Source organism: Manacus candei, unplaced genomic scaffold (assembly GCF_025592945.1).
Source record: "Manacus candei isolate 608988 ecotype Guabito, Panama unplaced genomic scaffold, ASM2559294v1 h1tg000055l, whole genome shotgun sequence".
NCBI lineage: Eukaryota > Metazoa > Chordata > Aves > Passeriformes > Pipridae > Manacus > Manacus candei.
The window spans coordinates 441576-460623 of NW_026138103.1; the positions used below are offsets into that span (position 1 = coordinate 441576).

The 19048-nt window shown below is 53.0% G+C and overlaps 2 protein-coding genes across 2 annotated transcripts in view; both read right to left on the minus strand.

The window, feature by feature from the left end:
• Window positions 1-19048, minus strand: part of LOC127477584 (hydrocephalus-inducing protein homolog) — a 91560-nt gene that overhangs the window by 34574 nt on the left and 37938 nt on the right. The window contains exon 4 of the mRNA XM_051802086.1: window positions 18895-19013. Within this exon, the coding sequence (XP_051658046.1) occupies window positions 18895-19013 (119 nt within the window). The remainder of the gene's footprint in view (window positions 1-18894; window positions 19014-19048) is intronic.
• The window catches only part of LOC127477585 (hydrocephalus-inducing protein homolog), a 74455-nt gene that overhangs the window by 10382 nt on the left and 45025 nt on the right, over window positions 1-19048 (minus strand). The gene's annotated exons all lie outside the window — the stretch shown is intronic.

Sequence of the window (19048 nt, forward strand, 5' to 3'; positions counted from 1 at the left end):
ATAAATGGCCTTTTTTTTTCTTAAACTCCAGTTATTAGGATATTGTGCTCCAGGCAGCACATCAGGTGCTGATAATGAACATTCAGAGACAGGACTTTTGCTGCACGAATGAAAAGTGTTCTGCTCAAAAGATTAATAAAGGACTATCTTCTTGTGTATACATATATATACACACACTGAACAGAATGAAAATTGGAACCAAAAATGAAGTCAACTCAACTGTTGGTCATAAAGAGGAACTAAGTTTAGGAGAAAACATAACCTGATTAGGAGGTTATGAAAGGCACATTAGTATGTGCTGGAAAAGTAATTTCTATATATGAAAACTATGTTATGCTTTATATTGTCTGTATAATACACAGTCTTACACAAAGAAACCAAGGATGGGCATGAAGTTCACACTAAAGCTCTGTACTATATTTATTGCTCTACGTGATCAGTGCTGCAGTCAGGTTACATTTGACCTGCAGATGTAATGGAACCTCAGCAGAATACAAGAGGGTAATCAAGAAAATAATGATCTTGGGGTAGCAAAGAGGTTTCTCTACATTGCTTTTCTGTCATGAAGAAATCACTGTCTCAGAGAAGTCTTTGCAGGTGACAGGCTTGAAAAGGAAACACCTGCACAGCCAGAACGAGGAGATCAGAAATCTTGCAAAATTCAGCTGCAGCCAATGTGGAGGAATCTGACTTAGTCTTGGTTTTAAATATGACTAATACTCCTCTTCCTTTAGCAGATGCACTAATTCATTTCTATAACCTGCAACCTCCCCCAAAGTGCAGAAACTCCACAAGTGAAATTTGTTGAAGCCGAACATCAGATCAAAAGCTTCAGGCCTCCTACAGCACAATTTCATCAGCTCTGCCTCCTCAGGAAGTCAGGAAAAAACAGTACAGCTGCATGAAAAGTAAATGAGCAGCTTTTTCTGACTCTGGAACCAGAAAATAATGACATGAAACCCAAATCCAATGCAGCACTATCCCTTGTCTTTCCAATTGCCAGCATTAATTCTCTCTCTCACAGCTCCCAGAGACTTGTTAAACAAAGGAGCCCCATAAGGTACTTTGCAAGTGAAAGGTCCCAGAGTGGAAGAAGTCAACTCCAACACAGAAGGCCCTTAACAGAAATGCTGCAGCTCCCTCCAGGAGTTTTGCACTGAAGGGGATCTGCCTGACCTCGCTCCTGCCACAATCCCTGTTTTCTCCTTGCATCAAACAAGAAATTCTGCAGCACTAGCAATTGGCTGGGCTTTTAGATCAAAACTAGTGTTTCAAAACCTGGAAGTCAAATCGGCCCGTGCAAGTCACAAAGGGCTGGTTTGGTGTGTGCACAGACCAGTCAGGCATCTTTTTATACCAGAAACAAATTCTCTGTTTAACACATGCCTGATGAGCTGCATTTTCCATGCACACCTGGGCCATGCCCCGGATGCTGAGTGCTCAGCCAGGATGTCATCCTGATTATCCTCCCTATGCCCCTGGGGGCATTTTTGGAGCCAATTTACACCTCTAATATTTTTTGTCTAGTGGAGAGAGAACTGATTTTGCTTGCACATTGTAATCCTTTCAGAAGAACTTTTCCCTTTTCCCCCTAGTTTTCCTCACTTGTTGTTAATACTTTTTCCCCCTTAAGTTTAAAAATGAAAGCCTTTGCTCTGAAATAGAGCAAAGGAAGAATGAAGAAGCTTCAAACCAAGGAGAAAAACCTTAAAATCCGAATTTCTGTGAACAGCAGAACAAGTCTCCTCCCGCTGCATTAATGCCGCCTCACGAAATGGCGATGGCCTCTGCAGGCAGCTGCCTAAAAACACCCACGGCTCCTCGGGAACACAGACATGCAATTGTTATATGTTTTTTTCCCCCTAAAGATTTAATTTTTCTCTCTTTACATTCAGCCCCTCGGTGACTCCCGAGAGCCCTCTGCAAAGCCATAAACTGACTTTTGGAGGAGCTTTTGGACACCCCCGGCAATGGAGCGGCGCTACGCAAATTGCGTAAGGGGGCCAGCAATCCTGCGGCGCTACGCAAACAGCGTAAGGAGGGAGCCGGTAATGGCAATGGGGGGAGTTACGTCAGTTGCGTAAAGCAAATGGCGGGAGGGCCACGGTGGGTTCCTGAGGGCTCGCGGACCTTTCCCACTTCATCCCAGTCCTCTCCAAAGGGCTCCCGCTTTGTCCCAGTCCCTCCCTAAGGGCTCTCAGTTCCCTCCTAAGGGCTCCCAGTCCATCCCAGTCCCCTCCTAACGCCGTTGCCCACAGCCCTACGCAAACGGCGTAAGGGGGCGCCGGTAACGGCAAGGGAAAGGCGCTACGTAAACTGCGTTGGGCTACGCAAATGGCGTAAGCGCCCTGCCCTCAGCGCTACGCAAATGGCGGTTCCTTCCTCCGGGCTCCCAGTTTATCCCAGTACCTCCCAGTCCTTTCCTGAGGGCTCCCAGTTCATCCCAGCTATCGCCGCGTTCTCGCGTTTCCAGAATTTTCTCCCTCCGCTTCCCAACTATAAAAGGGACTTTTTGTGCTGAACACCGAGCCGGGAGCACTGACGGGCTCGGCGCAGGGGCCCTGTGCTATTTGATTTCTCTACAGTTCATGGTTTTATAATGAAGGGGGAAGGGTTAATAATCTGTCACAAAGGACTGGAGCTCTCAGAGCCAATTAGTCCTCCAGTGAACCATTTAGCTGCTGAAATAAATCCAGTCTCAGGCACGCAATGAGCAGGATTCGAGACAGAAAAGCCTGTGTGGGTACGCAGGGCATTGAGCTCGTGCAGATTTGTCCACAGGTGCAACTTGGTACATTTTAGTACCGAGTGCTTTTGATACACAAACTGGCCACCGAAACTCTCTTGGGTCAGAACGTGCAAAGGTGGGACAACTTTATCCAGAACACGTAGACCACACAATTTCTCAAAGCTGGATCAGAATCTGTGCCAGCCTGTGGTGGAACCATGAAAGCCACCCCCAGGAGTTGCATTTCCCATTGGGATATCAGGTGGGGACAAGTCCCTGCCACAGGAATGGAAAATCCATGGTGGGGTGGGAAGGGCCAAGATGCTGCCCTGGCAGAGAAGGGGGGATGTGCCACTGCAACATCTCCCAGCAATGCTGCTGTGGGTGGAAAAACACCATTAAGCTGGGACAAAGTCTAGGAAAGCAACGGCAGAGTCTGTCTCCCTCTAAATGTGATGTCTCCATCATCCAGACCCAAAGCCATGCTTTGGACCTCCCTGCACCAGTCTTGGTTTTCCAGCTCCTTAACTGCATCAGAACAAGGCCAAAAACATTACTTCTTTTTATATTCTTGTAATGGGTTGACCCTGGCCAGATACCAGGTACCCACTAAAGCCACTCTCTCACTCTCCCTCTGCAACTGGACAGAGGACAGAGAAAAAAAAAACAGCTAAGAATTCCTGAGTAGAGCTAAGAGCTGGGAGAGGTCAGTGACTGATCACCTTCACGGGCAAAACAAGACTCCAAGTGGGAATAGTACTTATATTTATTACTAACAGGATAAGAGCCAAAGAGTGAGAAATAAAACAGTCTTAAAAACACCTTCCCCCCCCTTTCCTTCCATGTTCTCCCTCCTCCCCCCCAGCAGGGAGATGGGAGGGGATGGGAATGGGGGTCACGGTCAGTTGTTTCTGCCGCTGCTCAGAGAGAGGAGTTGGAGTCCTTCCCCTGCTCCCGTGGGGTCCCTCCCACGGGAGACAGTCCTTGATGGACCTCTCCGGCGTGAGTCCATCCCTCGGGCAGCAGCTCTTCCCAACCTGCTGTCCCGTGGGTCACTCCTCCATGGGGTCAGTCCCTCACGGCTGAGCTGTACCGGCGTGGGTCCCCCACAGGGGCCATGAGTCCTACCTGGGAAAAACCTGCTCCAGCCTGGGCTTCCCTCTCCACGGGCTGCAGGTCCCTGCCAGGACCCTGCTCCATCCTGGGCCTGCCACGGGGTCAAAGCCCCCTTCCTGCATCCACCTGCTCCAGCGTGGGAGCCTCCATGGGCTGCAGGGGGGTCTCTGCACCCCGATGCTCCTCCAGGGGCTGCAGGGGGGTCTCTGCACCCCGATGCTCCTCCAGGGGCTGCAGGGGCACAGCTGCCCCACCCTGCTCTGCCCCACGGGCTGCAGGGCCTCAGCTCCAGTGCCTGGAGCACCTCCTGCCCTTCCTTCTGCACTGACCATGTTCTCACTCCGCTCTTCCCTGGCTGGAATTCCTTCTTTTTCTTAAATATGTTATCCCAGAGGCATTGCTGTCACTCCTGACTGTCTCAGCCTTGGCCAGCAGCAGGAATTCCATCCTGGAGCCACTGGCATTGGCTCCACGGGACAGGGGAAGCTTCTGGCAGCTTCTAACAGAAGCCACCCCTGTAGTCCCCCCGCTACCAAAACCCAGCCACATAAACCCACTGCACCCAGTTACTTCCACTTGCCCCAGGATGGTTCCAGTTTCCATCAGGATGATCCTGGTCACTCCCAGTCACTCCCAGTTTATGCCAGTTGCCCCCAGCATGCACCCTGTCACTCCCAGTTACTCCCAGTTGCTTCCAGCATGATCCCAGTTGCTCCAAGGATGTTCCCAGTTGCCTTCCAGCATGGCCCCACTGGCTCCCAGTTCCCCCCTGCATAGTTCCAGTCACTCCCAGTTTGATCCTGGTCCCTTACAGTCGCTCCCGCTATCATTCCAGTATGGTGCTGGATCCCAGTTGCCCCCAAGGTGGTCCCAGTTGCTCCCAGCCACCCCCAGGATGGCTCCTTTCACTCTCAGGGACTCCCCGTCTGAGTCCAGTCTGGCCCCAGTCACTCCCAGTCACTCCCTGGAGGATGCCATTTGCCCTCCGCATGGTCCCAGTTGCTCCCAGTATGATCCCAGTATGAGTCCAGTCACCCCCAGTATGATCCCAGTAACTTCCAGACACGTCCAGTAGGAAGCCACTTTGATCCCACTCATCCCCAGTATGGCTGCAGTCCCTCTCACACACTCCCAGTATTATTGCAGTCACTCCCAGTATGACCCCAGTAGGGGCCCAACTGCTCCCAGTAGGATCCCAGTTGCCCCCAGCATGGTTCCAGTTGCTCCCCTTCACCCCTGCTATGGTTCCAGTCACTCCCAGAATGATCTCAGTCACTCCCAGCCACTCCCTGGATATCCCAGCTCCCTCAGCCCTCCTCACACCACTTGTGCTCCACTCCCTTCCCCAGCCTCGCTGCTCTTCTCTGCTCCTGCTCCAGCCCCTCCAGGGCCTTCCTCAACTCAGGGGCCCAGAGCTGGACACAGCACTCCAGGGGTGGCCTCACCAGCGCTCAGTCCAGGCCAACAATCCCTTCCCTGCTCCTGCTGCCACACTCTTCCTCAGCCAGGCCACCATCCATTGGCCCTCTTGGCCACCTGGCCACACTCTGCCTCCTCTTCAGCTTCCTGTCCATCTCCACTCCCAGCTCCCTTCCTGCCTGCCTGCTCTCCAGCCACTCTGGCCCCAGCCCGGGGGGCTGCCGGGGCTTCTTGTGGCCAAAGGGCAGGACCCGGCCCTTGGCCTGCTTGACCCTCATCCCCTTGCAATCAGCCCATGGATCCAGCTGGGCCAGGTCCCTCTGCAGAGCCCTCCTGCCTTCCAGCACATCAACACATCCCCAGCTTGGTGTCAGCTGCACATTTGCTGATGAAATGCCTGCTTCTGCAGCAGCTGCAGATGCTCAAGGGGCAGCAGGACCAAGTCAGGGGCCTGGGGGGCCCTGGGGGGCTTTGGGGTGCGGGAGGGTCCTGGGGGAGCTGGGGAGGGGCTTTGGGGATTGGGGGTACAAACCAGGACAGACCAGGACAGACCAGGACAGACCAGTACCTCCTCACTGCTCCCCAGATCTCTCCTGGAGCTGGGCCATGTTGTCATGGGGCACCTGAGCCCCCCAGTGCCCTCCCAGTACAGCCCAGTGCCCCCAGTACAGCCCACTGTGTTCCTGTCCCAGGGTGCTGGGTGATCCCTCTTGGGGGGGTTGGAAGGGATTTGAGGGGGGGGCTGCGGGAGATTTGGGGGGATCTACAGGGGTGGGATGGGGATTTAAGGGGGTTTAGGGGGGCTTTGGGTGCATTTAGGGAAGTTAAAAGAGGTCTGGGGGGCATTGGGGGGTCAAAGGGATCTGTGTGGGGAGGGGATTAAAGGGAAAATGGGGGTTAGGGGACATTTGGGGGGGTTAATGGGGCCTGGGGGGGAGAGGAGGGGCTGCACCACGAGCAGGTGAATCCTGAAACCCCCCTGGTGAATCCTGAAGCCCCCCTGGTGAGGGGTCATCTTGAGAGGATGAGCCAGTGAGCCTTGAATTCCACTCCATCCACTCTTATGACTGCATCTTATGACCGCATCACAGAGTTTCCCTTCGTTGGCCAAGCTGCAGGGAAGCCCTGCTTCAGCACCACTTGCCCTGGCCGTGGAGCTGCCAGGTGGGCACTGGAGCCCTGTCCCTGCTGACAGCAGCCCCTGGGGGGTTGCCCCCTCCATCCCTCCGTGCCGTGGCCCCTTACCCACGCCGATGCTGCCGTAGCCCAGGTGGGGCCCAGGTGATGCTGCTCGTTCACTCACATGCCCTGCAGCCCCCTGTCCACGCCCGACGCCCACCACGCCGGCCACTGTGGCCCCTGGGTCATAGCTGGGGCGAAGGGACAGGCCTGTCAGAGGTGCAAAAAAGGATGCAGCTCCCAAAGCTGCTGGGGGGGGCAGAGTGGGGGCACAGGGCTGCCCCCTCCCTGAGGTGCAGGTAGCCCACCACAGCCCATGAGCCTCTGTGCTGCAGGCAGAATCCACAGCTCAAAAACACGCATCCTGATGGGCTCAATCCTGCGCTGTTGGGGGGCAGAGGACCAGAGTGCTTGGGAAGGCTGGGCCATGCCCACAGGGCAGTTTTCTTTCTGCTTCCTGTTTTCCTGCCCTGCTATAAGCATTTAGAGCTGACTTTTCCAAAGCCGAGGGCTCTGGGGCACCTCTTGGCAGCTGATGCTCAGTGGGAAGCCAGGGCTTTGGTCCTTCAGGGGCGAGGACTTTGGTGCTGGGCTTTTGCTCAAGCGGTTTTGCAGAGTTAGTCTTCAGGCTCTCAGCAGTATCCTGCAGCTGTGTGGCTGCTGTGGTGGGATTGGAGCAGTCGTGGCTTTCTGCAGCCTTGAGCCTTTGTGAAAACCCAGCTCTGCTGTGGGGAAACCAGAAGAGAGAAAGTAGTTTCCCTTGGCATACACTCCAAGAAAAGACTGGAGGGGGAATAACATTCTCCTAAGGAGGAGCATCCCTTGGGTTGGGCAAAACTTAAAAGTCTGTTAAAATGGGTTCAAGGAGGGTAAAATACAGGTTGTATAAGCTCTGCTCTTGCTCAGACACAGTAGTTTAGATTTAGGGAAACGAAGGCTTTACGCTTTTTACCCTCCTCTCTGCAGTCATTCCTTTTCTCACACCCCACAAGTCACCAAGGTCCATGGTTTCCATCCTAAATGCATGTTTGCCTTATCCTACAGGATGGCAATTGAACCCAATTGAATGGTATTGAACCCAGGGAAGGAGTGGTCCCTGCCAAGGCTGAGGTTCCTGTGGTTGTCACGGCAAACCTGGGTGACACAGGGAGATTTGAAGACAGCATGAAGCTGTTCATTGAGAACAGCCTTACCAGTGTCATCCCCATCCAGGCTGTGGGCACTGGCACCACAATTGCCATTGACAAACCGTTTGCTCCGGAGCTGAATTTGGAACCCCAGTTCAAGTAAGAGATCTCTTAACTCCTGCCTCTCCTCTTGGCTCAGCAAGGAGCAGTTATGCTGTAGACTTTTAGGCTAAATCTTCTACAGTGCTCCAGGCCCTGGCTTTGTTTCCCTGAAGCCAGAGCTTCCTTTAGAAACATGTTGTTATGCTCAGGTTCCTTAAATCATTAGAGAGACGCCTCTGCCAGAATTAAGGGGCGAGCGAGACCGTGTGCCAAAGTCAATAGTACGGGTTTTTATTTAACAGTAAATGTGAGGAAAAGAGAGATAAAAAGAAATGGGAAAAAGAGAGAAAGGGGGAGAGAAAGAGAATGACAAAGAGACAGATCTCTGTGGGGCTTGGCTCCAGACCCTGTCCTGAGATGTGCAGCACGAGGAGCTGGCTGTTCCCACGAATGTTGATCTTCAGCTCGGTTTTGTAGGACTTCTGAAAAGAGAAAAGTGCCGAGAACTTGTCCATGAAGTCCTAGGTGACAGGACCCCAAATACAAGCCTTGCTCAAAGGTCAGGGGTCTTATCAGTCCCTCCAGGGGGAATGGAAACCCAGATCTTTACTTATGGTAGGGCCTACAGCATCTGTGTCCTTGGCTCTGAGTAACTGGGACAAATCCTGGTGTGCAGTGTAACTGGGTATTTGGGTATGAAGTGGATGTAGAATGGATTATCAGATGTTCTCCCCTAGTCATGGAGGAGCACACGAGAAGGGCCCTCAGTCCTGGTACTGCTGCATCAGGCAAACACCAGCTCCATGAGAGAGGCAGATGAGCTCTGGCTGGCTAGAAATAAAGGTCGTCTTCTCTGCTCAGTGTTTGGCTCTGGTCAAAGCCTGACACAAGATGGTTGGTTACATCCGTCGAACAATGAAAAGATCCCTGGCACAGTGAGTGCAGGGCTTCCAGAAAGCTGCTCGTGGAGGAAGAGCTCATCTGCCACTCCCTGTGTTGGGCTCTCCTTACCACCCTGCCCTGACAGAGCTCCTGGGGCGACAGCTGCCAATCTCACCTCTTCCAGGGGGGAAACCTGGATCTGCAGGTCACACCACTCTCTACCATAGAGGGTTCCCTCCCGGGCCTTCCACTGAAAGACACGGGAATCATCCTTCGCAGCCTGGAGCTCCTTCTGACGCACGGCCGGTGTCAAACGTTTGTCCACCTGAGCACAGAAACCAGTCGTGTGAGGTCTCCTCGGTCTGAGAGGACAGAGCCTCGGTTCCTGGAGTGCTCCGAGATCCTGTCCCGGTGCTGAGAGCACCCACAGCAAACCCGGCATGGCCCCCACGGTCTAGAACTGGAGGGACAACCTGCAGGCAGGGCAAGCAGATGGGGAGCCACCGCCCTGTCCTCAGAGGAGGAGGAGGAATGGGTGAGGATGGCAGGGAAGCAAAGCATCAGCCAATGGAACAGGTCCAGGCAAAGCAGCCTTGATCTGGACCCTCAAAAGCTTCCTCAAACACGCTGTAGCCCAAGTGCTCAGGCAGCCACAGGCACAGAAAAGGCAGGAGGTGCAAAGAAAACCCAACGTTCCGTGTTACATTTCCCTGTGCTTTACCTTCTTGGCAGGTTTGTTGACAGTGAGGAACCATTCACAGGGCGCGCTGAACCAGTTGTAAAGCCGGACTGTTTCACACCAGCACTGCCCAACCTGGACATCGGGGAACTGGAGTCTGTTCCTGGAGAGGCTGAGCAGCAGCTGAATCACAGTGGCACGGAGGCGGATGTGCAGCGTGGGGCCTTTCTCTACCTGGAGAAAGACAGAGAGTTCAGCTGAGAGTCCAGGCGACACGTGCTGCTGTGCCCAGCCTGCTGCCTGCCCCAAAAGCTGCGGTACCTTGATGGGCAGGAGCACATCCACCTTTCCCACGGGCAGGTTGGCACTTGCAAAGTTCACTTGAAACCGTTTGCTGGTGCCGTAGATCAGGAACTCCACGGGCTCCAGGTATATGCTGAAACCTTGAACAGATGAAAACAAAGCAGCTGAGATACACAAGCAACACAAAATGTGTCATAAGCATGTTAAGGCCATACGAGAGCCCTGCTGGGAGCCCTGGGAAAAACCCCACGCTGTGCTGTTCCCGGGACAGAAACTTAGAGGAGACACCTGAGCAGCCCTCAGACACAGCGAGCCACTCTGTGATGGAAGTGCAGATTTGCCTCCAGGCCTCTTTTGGAAGCCTACTTTGATCCACCAGAGGATCAAACAGGCTGTTTCCTCAATAAAGGCCGAACACAAGAGCTGTGACAGCATGAACTCCAGACAACGCACTTTCCAACCACAACAGATCCCATCTGTCTGCAACACCCCCAGAGCGCCCAAAGAAACTTGATGCTCTAAATGCTTATAGCAGGGCAGGAAAACAGGAAGCAGAAAGAAAACTGCCCTGTGGGCATGGCCCAGCCTTCCCACTCTGGTCCTCTGCTTTCTCATGGACTTCCCTCTGTGGATGGGGTAAGAAAGCTGCAAGCTGCCCTGGGGAGGGAAGCAAGGCCTTCCACTGGGACAGCTGTACAGACACAGCTCGGCAGGTCCCGGCCTGGGATGAGCATGCAAAAACTATTATTTCCATGCCAGCACCACCCATCCGAGGTGGCTTGCTCTCTGCAGGGGTGGAGAGCAGAACTTCATTGTGGAGTTGAAGAAAGTTGCCCTGGAAATCCCTCACTTGGAGGTTACATTTCCCCCCCAAACACCTGGGAAAGCAGCAAGTGGAAAACTCACTCTCCTCCTTGGCCCAGGAGGCTGAGCCTGGACTCTCCCCCACCGCCTGCTGCTTTATCCACAGACACAACCACGCCCACCGTGTCGGGGCTGGCTTCAACCAGCTCCAGCAGTCCAGCCCACTCAGCACGGAGGAGAACAAACCTCCCCCCAAGGCTATGGAGGCCACAGGCTCCAGAGGTGCACAATCCCTGCAGCTGTGTCTGTGTGCAACAGCCCTGCTGCTCTGAGCCCCGGGAAGGGGAAACTCCTCTCCCCACCCAGAGCTTGAGGCCAGACCTCACACCCTGGTCTCTACCATTAACAGCACTTTGGCACAAAGCAAATGTAGGTGGTATGAGGAAACCACGGGGAAATCCTTGCCCTCTCAGGAGCAAAGGGCCACTGGCTCTTCATCTCAGAGCTCCAAAAACCCAACCTGCACCGCTAAATACCTTCCCCAAAATAAAGGGAGAACTTGTAACCACAATCCAGACTCGCTTCTGCTCCTACAACTCTGAAAACTGTTTCACTGAAGGTCGTCCCAGCTAAAACCACCTGCAGAGCCAGGCTCCTCTTGCCTCGGATGGAATCTCTTGTCTCCTCTCTCCCACAGGGCGATATAGAAACCTTACATATAAAATCCAAGTCCTGGGCTGCTGCTGACCAGGGAGTTTCCCTGGAAAACAGCCCCACAGACACTTACGATCTCTGCTCTGAAGGCTGCAGGGATGAGATCCTGATTGCACAGCTGGAGAGTTTGGGAAGTCTCCTGTATTGCTTGGATCTCGCCCAAGTTTATCTTATTCACACTTGCGTAGACAAGCGGCGTCTTTCCAGTGCACATGAAACGCATTTGCTGTTCCAGGGAGCAGGTAAGAGAGATTTAAAAAAAACAAACCCACACAACAGGGAAAGTTAAGAAAGCTTAAACAGCTCAATCGCACTCAAGTCATTTCTCTAGGGACAGATATGATACTCCAGTTAAAATGCTGGCCTGTTAGGCAAACTTTTGACATCTTCCCTTCCAAATTAAAAAAGATTAAAGTCTGGGAAACTTTCAGAAAAACTGTAAACTGTTGGCCCAAAGGCAAAAGCTTTGCAAGAAATTTGTAGTTAAAAACAGTCTGGCAGTTAAACAGCTGGTTATTCTGGTGGGGAGAAACCCTGCTCTTTAAGGGAAGCAGCCTGATAGTTACAAGCAAGTGTTTTGTTAAAAGTCAGGCTCCTCTGCACAGCCTGCACTGCCTGGCCTTCCTGCTGACTGGTTTACATGCACAACGCCAATGGCCCGGCTTGAGATGTTTGGTGCCACCCAGGGGATTTGACATCATCCTTTCCATCTGCTTGACTCTAAGTTTAAATCCCTGCAACCACTTTTCAAACATCAGCCTTCCTTTCTGACACAGAAAGCTGAAGGTTCCCAGAATCCTCCCTTTGTGTTCAGAGAGATGACATTTTAAAAGTGTTTCCACAGTTACCAGCATTTTCAATGGAAGACTAATGAAATAAAATGATCCTCGATTTCAGCTTAGATGAACCATAGGCTGAGATTCCCCCCTAGGAGGACTCCGCTCTTCCTCTTTTCCAGCATACACTGCTTATGCCACCACTGCCTTCTGTCCTTGTCCACACCAGCCATATATGACGAGTCCCTGCTTTCCCTGGAAGAATCCCTGTGCACTCCACCCCCCCAGGATGAACTGCACAAAGGCACACGTCTCCCCTCGCACTCACCAGCGGGGATGTCTCCTTCCCGAACACGGCGATATCCACCGGGATGGAAGGAGCACCCACTGCCTGGACTTCAACTGTAATGGGGATCTCCACCACATTGTGACCCTGGATAATCCCACACGGCTTGGGGCTGGAGTACCACAGAGCAGCGGCCTCTTGGTGTCTCTAGAGGGACGGAATCAAGCGCAACTTCAGAGGGACCTTTGCGGAAACTTTAAACTCCTTCACATCTACCACAATGGCAACTCACACACATTTTCTAAAAATCCCCAGGAAAAAGCTGAAAGGCACAAAAAAAGATGCAAGAATTGTTGGGGCTCAGCATCCTCTGGGGGTCCAACAGCTGCTGCATCCACAGACATCCACTCCTGTGCTGGCAGCCTCTTTGCAGCAGCTTTTCACAACCTTCTAAGAGCTCTCACAAGAAAACACCCCAAACACTAGAATATAAACTGCTTCCTGAACAGGTTCAAATGCTTCCTGAAGTTGATATTCAGGTAGGTTCCTATTTAACTGCTTTCTAAAGTTTACATTCAGGTAGAATCCTGTTCTCAGCACACCTTTAAGTCTGATTAGAAACCAGCAAGGTCTTATGAAAACCCCATTTGTCCCTAATAAACCCCTCAATAGTATTTGAGAGGAGGAGGGGGATGAGATGCCAAACCTGAGGGAGAACTCTGTAGCATCCTGGAAGGGGGCTCGGGTTCACAAGGATCAGCGTCTTCTGGCAAGGGACCTTTGCAGAGCACGGTCCACAGTCGAGGGTGGAGAAGAGCAAACGCAGCTCAGGAACGACACATCTGGGCAAAGAGATGACCCCGAGGGAATGAGAGATACTGAGAGAACAGAGAGTGTTCACCCCACAGAGCATGGAATGGAGCATAAGACATTTGTCACTGTCCAACAGATGTTTAATACCCCTCCAGAGATAAATCACCTTTCACGTCTTTCCACTCAAACACGTCTTGTCAAGGAGGGGCAAACCCTGAGACTCAGCACTGCAGAGGCTGCCAAGTGCCCGGGCAGAGCACGGGCCTTGTCCCACAGCAGCCTCAGCCCCTCCTTTGCCCAAGGAGGCTTGCAAGGACTCCCCCAACAGGCCCAGCGAGCCGTGAGCTCTGGGGGAGCCTTCCTATTGAAGGTCAGTGCTCACCAAGGCTCAAGGAACACAAGACTCCAGTGTCTCAGGAAAAACAACTCCCTTCTCTCCCAGGGTGCTGTTGCCCTGCCAGAGAACTCAGCCAGTGTTGAGGGCACGAGCCACCCCCTATAGGGTGTGGGTGATCATCCTCCCAGTTCCTACAGCTCCCTTGCTGCTGCACCCCACAGGTCCCAGGTCTGTCCCCACTGGCACTTGCCTTACAAAACTGCAGCCCAGGCACTGACTGGACAGCTCTGCCTGGGAGAGGGAACGGCACCAGGGAACTGCATCCCTCTTATCATTAAACTGACACCCAGGGCAGCACCACAGGAGGGAATTTGGCTGCAGCAACAACAACATCTGCATTAAGTCTGAGAACTGAGAATGTTAATGCTCAAAAGAGCCAGAGGGAAGCAGGGAAACCTGAGCCCACCTACCACATCAAGGACTACTTTCCTCTCCCACTCCTGCTGTGAGCCCCTTTCCCACTGCCATGTGCCCTCGTTAACTGAGCCAGACCCCAGCTCTCAGCAGGCTGCTCACTGCGTCCCAAACCAATGCTGCAGTGTGGTTGGAACCCAGCACAAGCCCACCTCTTGCAGGAAGAAGGACAGGAGGAGCTTGGGAATTTTTTACACCTCAAGCAGCAAAAGCCAGGCCAATAAATAATGTCATTCCTGTTCCCCAGAGAAAAAGGCCCAGAGCCATGCCTGGCTGTGAGCAGGGGTGCTTCTCACCACGGGCTGCTTTCCAAGCACTGCTCTTCTCCTACCTAGCTGGGCAGAACCAGCTTCTTAAGCAAGCCTTCTCCTGGAGCTGCAGCCAGCAAACCCCGAGCAAGGCACTGTGCTGGTGGTGGGTGCACGGGGAAGGACGAGCAGCTGCAAGGAGAGCACTGGTACCTGGCTTTGAGGCACAGAGCCAACACCTCCTTGCCAAAACCATCCACGTCCAGCACCATATCACAGTCGTACTGTCCCACGTCATTGGAACACAGCGTGACCTGGTGGAAGAGAAGAGCAGCAAATACTTCCCTTCTCCCAAAAGCTCATTACCCACGTGTGGTCTCCTCCGGTTCTTGTTTCGCAGTAAGGCAAGGGAGGATTTTGCCTTAATTCTTCTGCTGGCCCATGCCTAGAGCACAGTCTCTGGGAGTAACATAAGCCTTCTGGCAAGACTGAATTTGTTAAACACACCTTGCAGCTGTCAGGGCAGAGGTGGCTAAATTAAAGCATTATACATAATCATGTATAATGAGACTAAAGCTCTACTCACTACTGCCTTCAAATTAGGGGCCCATTTTTTCATTTGACTACAATAACATAAATGCAAAGGAAATGTGTTGACTTGGACAGAATGAGTTCAGCTTTTCAGCAGGAAGCTGAGGGCAAGGTGTGCTCCTGCAGATGCTGGGCAGTTCATGGCTGCCGAGTTTTTTCTTTCCTCACTGGGGATCCCTGCAGTGACCTCAACTCATTCTGCTCCCCAGGAGAGGAGAAACGAGACTGGGAAGAAAAGCAAACTGCTTTATACAGTGGCATCTCTCTAACAGCCACCTTCTGTTCTCATCCTTCCTCTGCCTGTTTTCAGTCAAAGAAGTCACGCTCAAAACCAACACACGAATGACTTCTGTTGACCATGTGATCTCACCTTATGGTTTTGGAGACAAAATGGTGCTCCTTCAGGAACATTCCACGTAACCCAGCTCCCACACCACTGCAGATCCCTCCCTTGCACATGCTGAGAGCTGACAGCACTAAAGCCCTCCCACAGCCCAGTGAGGCTTCAGCCCCACCTACTGACCCATGTGTGGCCAGACTCCTCCCATACCCTGATCTCCTGGGATCCCTGGGAAGGGATGGTCCCTGTGCTGGGTGTTATGGTGAACTCCATTGGCTTCTCCTGACATGGAGCCAGTGTGCCTTTTTCCCAGGAGGGGTGAGCGTTGTCTTTCACTTGATCAGAGCTCCTAAGGCTGGGCTGTCCCTGGCCGTCCCCAGGGATGCAAAGGTGGAAGGTGATGGGCACCACGGAGGTGCTGATCAGGTGGCACGACAAGGTCTGAGGAAAGCCTAGGAAAATGACACAAATGGCCATGTAGGCACCAAGCACCTCGTGACTTCTGGTGTGAATATCCTGGTAGGATGAAACTATGCTCTGAGACTTGCTTCCCGTAACAGAAAGCCAGGGATACAGCCACACCTGGTGGGGATGTCCTGCAGAGCCAGGACACCAGCCCACAGCCTGCTCTGCACTAATTAACATCCCACACTAAAGGTACGTGGCTTAAGCTCCCTTCTCCTGCAGTCCCATCCCCTGGGCCCTCCTGGGACGAGGACTTTTACAGTCGTTTTGCTGGCAAGGACTGGGAGATTGGAGCAGAAGAGACTACGAGGGACACCAGAAAATACTGACTTTCTATTCCTTTGGTCCTTTCGGATCTCACGATGGCAAAATGCCACCAGCAGCCCTGGAGTTAACACCCTGCAGGCTGCCATGGAAGGGCACGAGTGACAGATGCTCTTCTGTTCAAGTGCTCCGTTTTGGCAAGGCACAGATCTCTCCTGCTGCCTCCAAGCCCAGGGAACACTCACCAAAGGAGACGTCATTGAAGTCAAGGCCACCTGTGCTGAAATGCAGGCTCAGTCCGGTGACGTGGCCCCTGCGAGGACGAGGACAGAGGAGACAACGGCTTGGTTAAAGGGAACTGCAAAGCCTTTGGCCATCCTTCCGGCTCAGGTGGGTCAAAGCTGGTGTCAGAGCCCCGTGGGCGTCGAACCAGCCCCGCACCCTGTGCTCAGCACGGCGTCCGTGGGCACAGGAGGCAGCCAACAGCTGCTGATGGGGCTCAGGGCACCACGGCAGGCAGGGCATGCCCCCGAGGTGCTGCTGGCCCCATGGAGGACCCTGTACACACACCCAGAGATGGCTCTGTGCCCTTGCCTTAGGCAAAAGACCGACTCACTACTTTTCTCTTGCAAAGTAATAACCTTTTTGTTATGTTTTATCCACTTCCCTGATGCTCCTGGTAAAATGGACTGCAGATTCCTTTTGTTTCTTTACTACCTTGATTCAGTGCCTCCCAACAGCAGCCCAGACACAGCCACCTCCAAAGCTCCAGAGCTCCCAGCATCAGCTTTCCTGCCTCCACCACATTACCCCACCAGCCCGTGGTTCAGACTAGCTGGGACAAGCCCTCGTGCTGCTGTGGTGCTGAGGAGAGAGCTTTGCCTCTCCTTCATCACCCCTTTTCCCCATTGCTGGGCGAGGATTATCTTTTGCAATGGCACCAGCCCATGGGAGGATGCCCAAGTCCTTGTGACAGTCCCTGCTGCTGCAGAGCTCCCCATCTCCCACCCCAGTCCCTTCCTGCTGTGGAAAGGAGGTCCCAGAGCACTCCCTGCACAGGAGCCGGGAGCACAGCCTGTGCCTGTGCCTGGGCACGAGGGATGATGTGAGGCTGCTGCTGCCCCTTTGGCACAGATCATTAACAGAGGACTTTAGAACCACTTCTTCTGGCTGCAGAGTCACCCAGGCTGGCCCATCTCCAAAGCCCTGGGGGCCTTGCTGGGCGCTCAGAGGGGACATCCCAGACCAGCAGCTGCCCAAAACTAATGCCTTCCCACTGCCTGCCACGGCCAAGGCGGAGGGAGGTCCCTGCAGGAAGGAGTCACTCCAGCTCCTGGGTACCTGCACTGGGCAGAAGGCATCCCCACACTGAGGGGATGCCAACATCAGAGCCAAGACTAAGACCTTGGGCAACACCTTTCTTCTCTGCTCCACCACCAAATGAGGCAGGTGAGAGATGATTACCCAGAGACAGCTACAGACGTGCCCACCAAGCTCCCAGAGCCCTCCTCACCTGATAGTCAAGGTCACAGGCTTAGGGCATTCAGCCACATTGAAATGGAATTCTTCCTTGAACTCCCCCAGGCTGGTGGAACTGAAGGAGATCTGGATAGGCTGGAGCCCACTGGGTGGAATGATGCCCTGCTGGGGCCGAAAGGTGAAGCAGGAGCTACGGGCTGTGGTTGGAGGGATGAGCTCAAAGGGAGCATCAATAGCTCCTTTGTTAACCAGCATTGCCTGCAGCAGCAAGAAAGCAAAATGGAAATACATGAGCAAACTTCCTTTCTTACAGAAGGCTGAGTTGTTTCTAAGAAACGATTAACCCCTGGAAAGGCAGAAGATGCCATGTGCTGCTACGTGGCAGAAGCCAAAAAAGTACAACAGGACAAGTTCTGCCTTTGGGTTTTCATGCAAAGCAGCGATAACTTCACATAAGCAGAGTCACTCCTGGGTTATCCCAGGGACACGGAGCGGGTCACTCCTGGCCAGCATCGCCAAGTTCATTCAGACCTGGCCTGAGGAGCAACGTGGGGCAGTTGCAGCCACGTAATGAATCCCCACAGAGCTGCTGCTGCTGCTCCAGGGGTGCCCGGCCCTGCCAAGGGCAGCACACATTCAGCTTCCATGGCAGCCAACCAGTTTACTGCGTGCAGAAGACACCTCAGAACGGTGCTATCACCAGCTTCAGAAGCTCTCCCCAGCTCTGCTAGGGTAGATCATTTGGGTTCTTGTATTTTTCCTTTAATCTGATAGTTTCTTAGACCTTGCTCAGCCAGACATGTCAAGAAAGGATGAATGTGAGGTGCACAGCAGCTCCACCTATTCTAAAGAGTTGCTCTCTCACATCTCTACACAGCCATGGGGAAACCCTGCCATTGCCATGGACTTATCCATCTGCTTTGGAATTCTTTCCCCAGTTGTTAGCCTGGCAAAACCTGTCAGAACAGTTGAGGCAGAAGCAGAGGGATGTCCCTCATTTTGTAGCTTTGCAGCTGCTGTTGCAAATATTCCCATATTCAACCTCTGCCTTGAAACTTGAAAACTACTCTCCTCTCCTGTGTTACCTGTGTTACAAATTGCACTTGGGGATCCCATGCTGAGCTGAGGTTTACCTGCAGCGTACCTGCTTAGGACAGCACTAACAGTATCATCTACTCATTCACCTTTTCTCATCTAATGAAATTACTATATTGATAGTGAGAAACACTAAAGTATCAGCATCAAAAAAGAAGAGAGAGCACAATCTTTTAGTAAGAAAACAACTCCGTGTGTCCTTTCCTGCCATGGCAAAGCTTTTGGAAGTGTCTGGCATGATGCAGTGCCTCATTTTCCACCTTTTTCAGTTGCTCTCTCTTGCAGTGGACTCAAGCTCAAACGCAGCCAGTTTGTTCCAGCTGCTCTTGAACAGCCCGAGCACAAAGGTGCCTTGAGTCTGAGGCTGGAACAGAAGCCTCTGAACACTTCAGCTTTTTGACCCAGTGTTGCTTTCATGTGTTGAGGGGTTGTTTTGCAGAAAGCATCCCAGCTGATCTCCAAGGGCGGTTGTCAAAAAGCAGGAATTGGGGCTTCAGACAACACCTTTCAGGCCCCGGAAAAGGATCCAGATTCTGTGAACCCCCCCAGATTTGACTAGTATGTCAAATATTCCCTGCTCACAACTGCCCAAGTTGCCAGAAATTCCACAGGTCCACCAGGCTCCCCTCTGCCCCAGGAGCCATCAGGATCCACCCCAGCCCCTGCTGCTCACCTCGTAGCTGTAGGCTTCTCCGACCAAAACTTTCCCCATGTCCAGTTCCTCAGAGCTGAGTTGGAGGCAGGGCTCGAGGCCTTCCCCTGTGAGGTGCAGGGGCAGCCTGGTCTCACGGCCTGGGGAGAGATTTCCATTTCAGTAGAGTAATTCT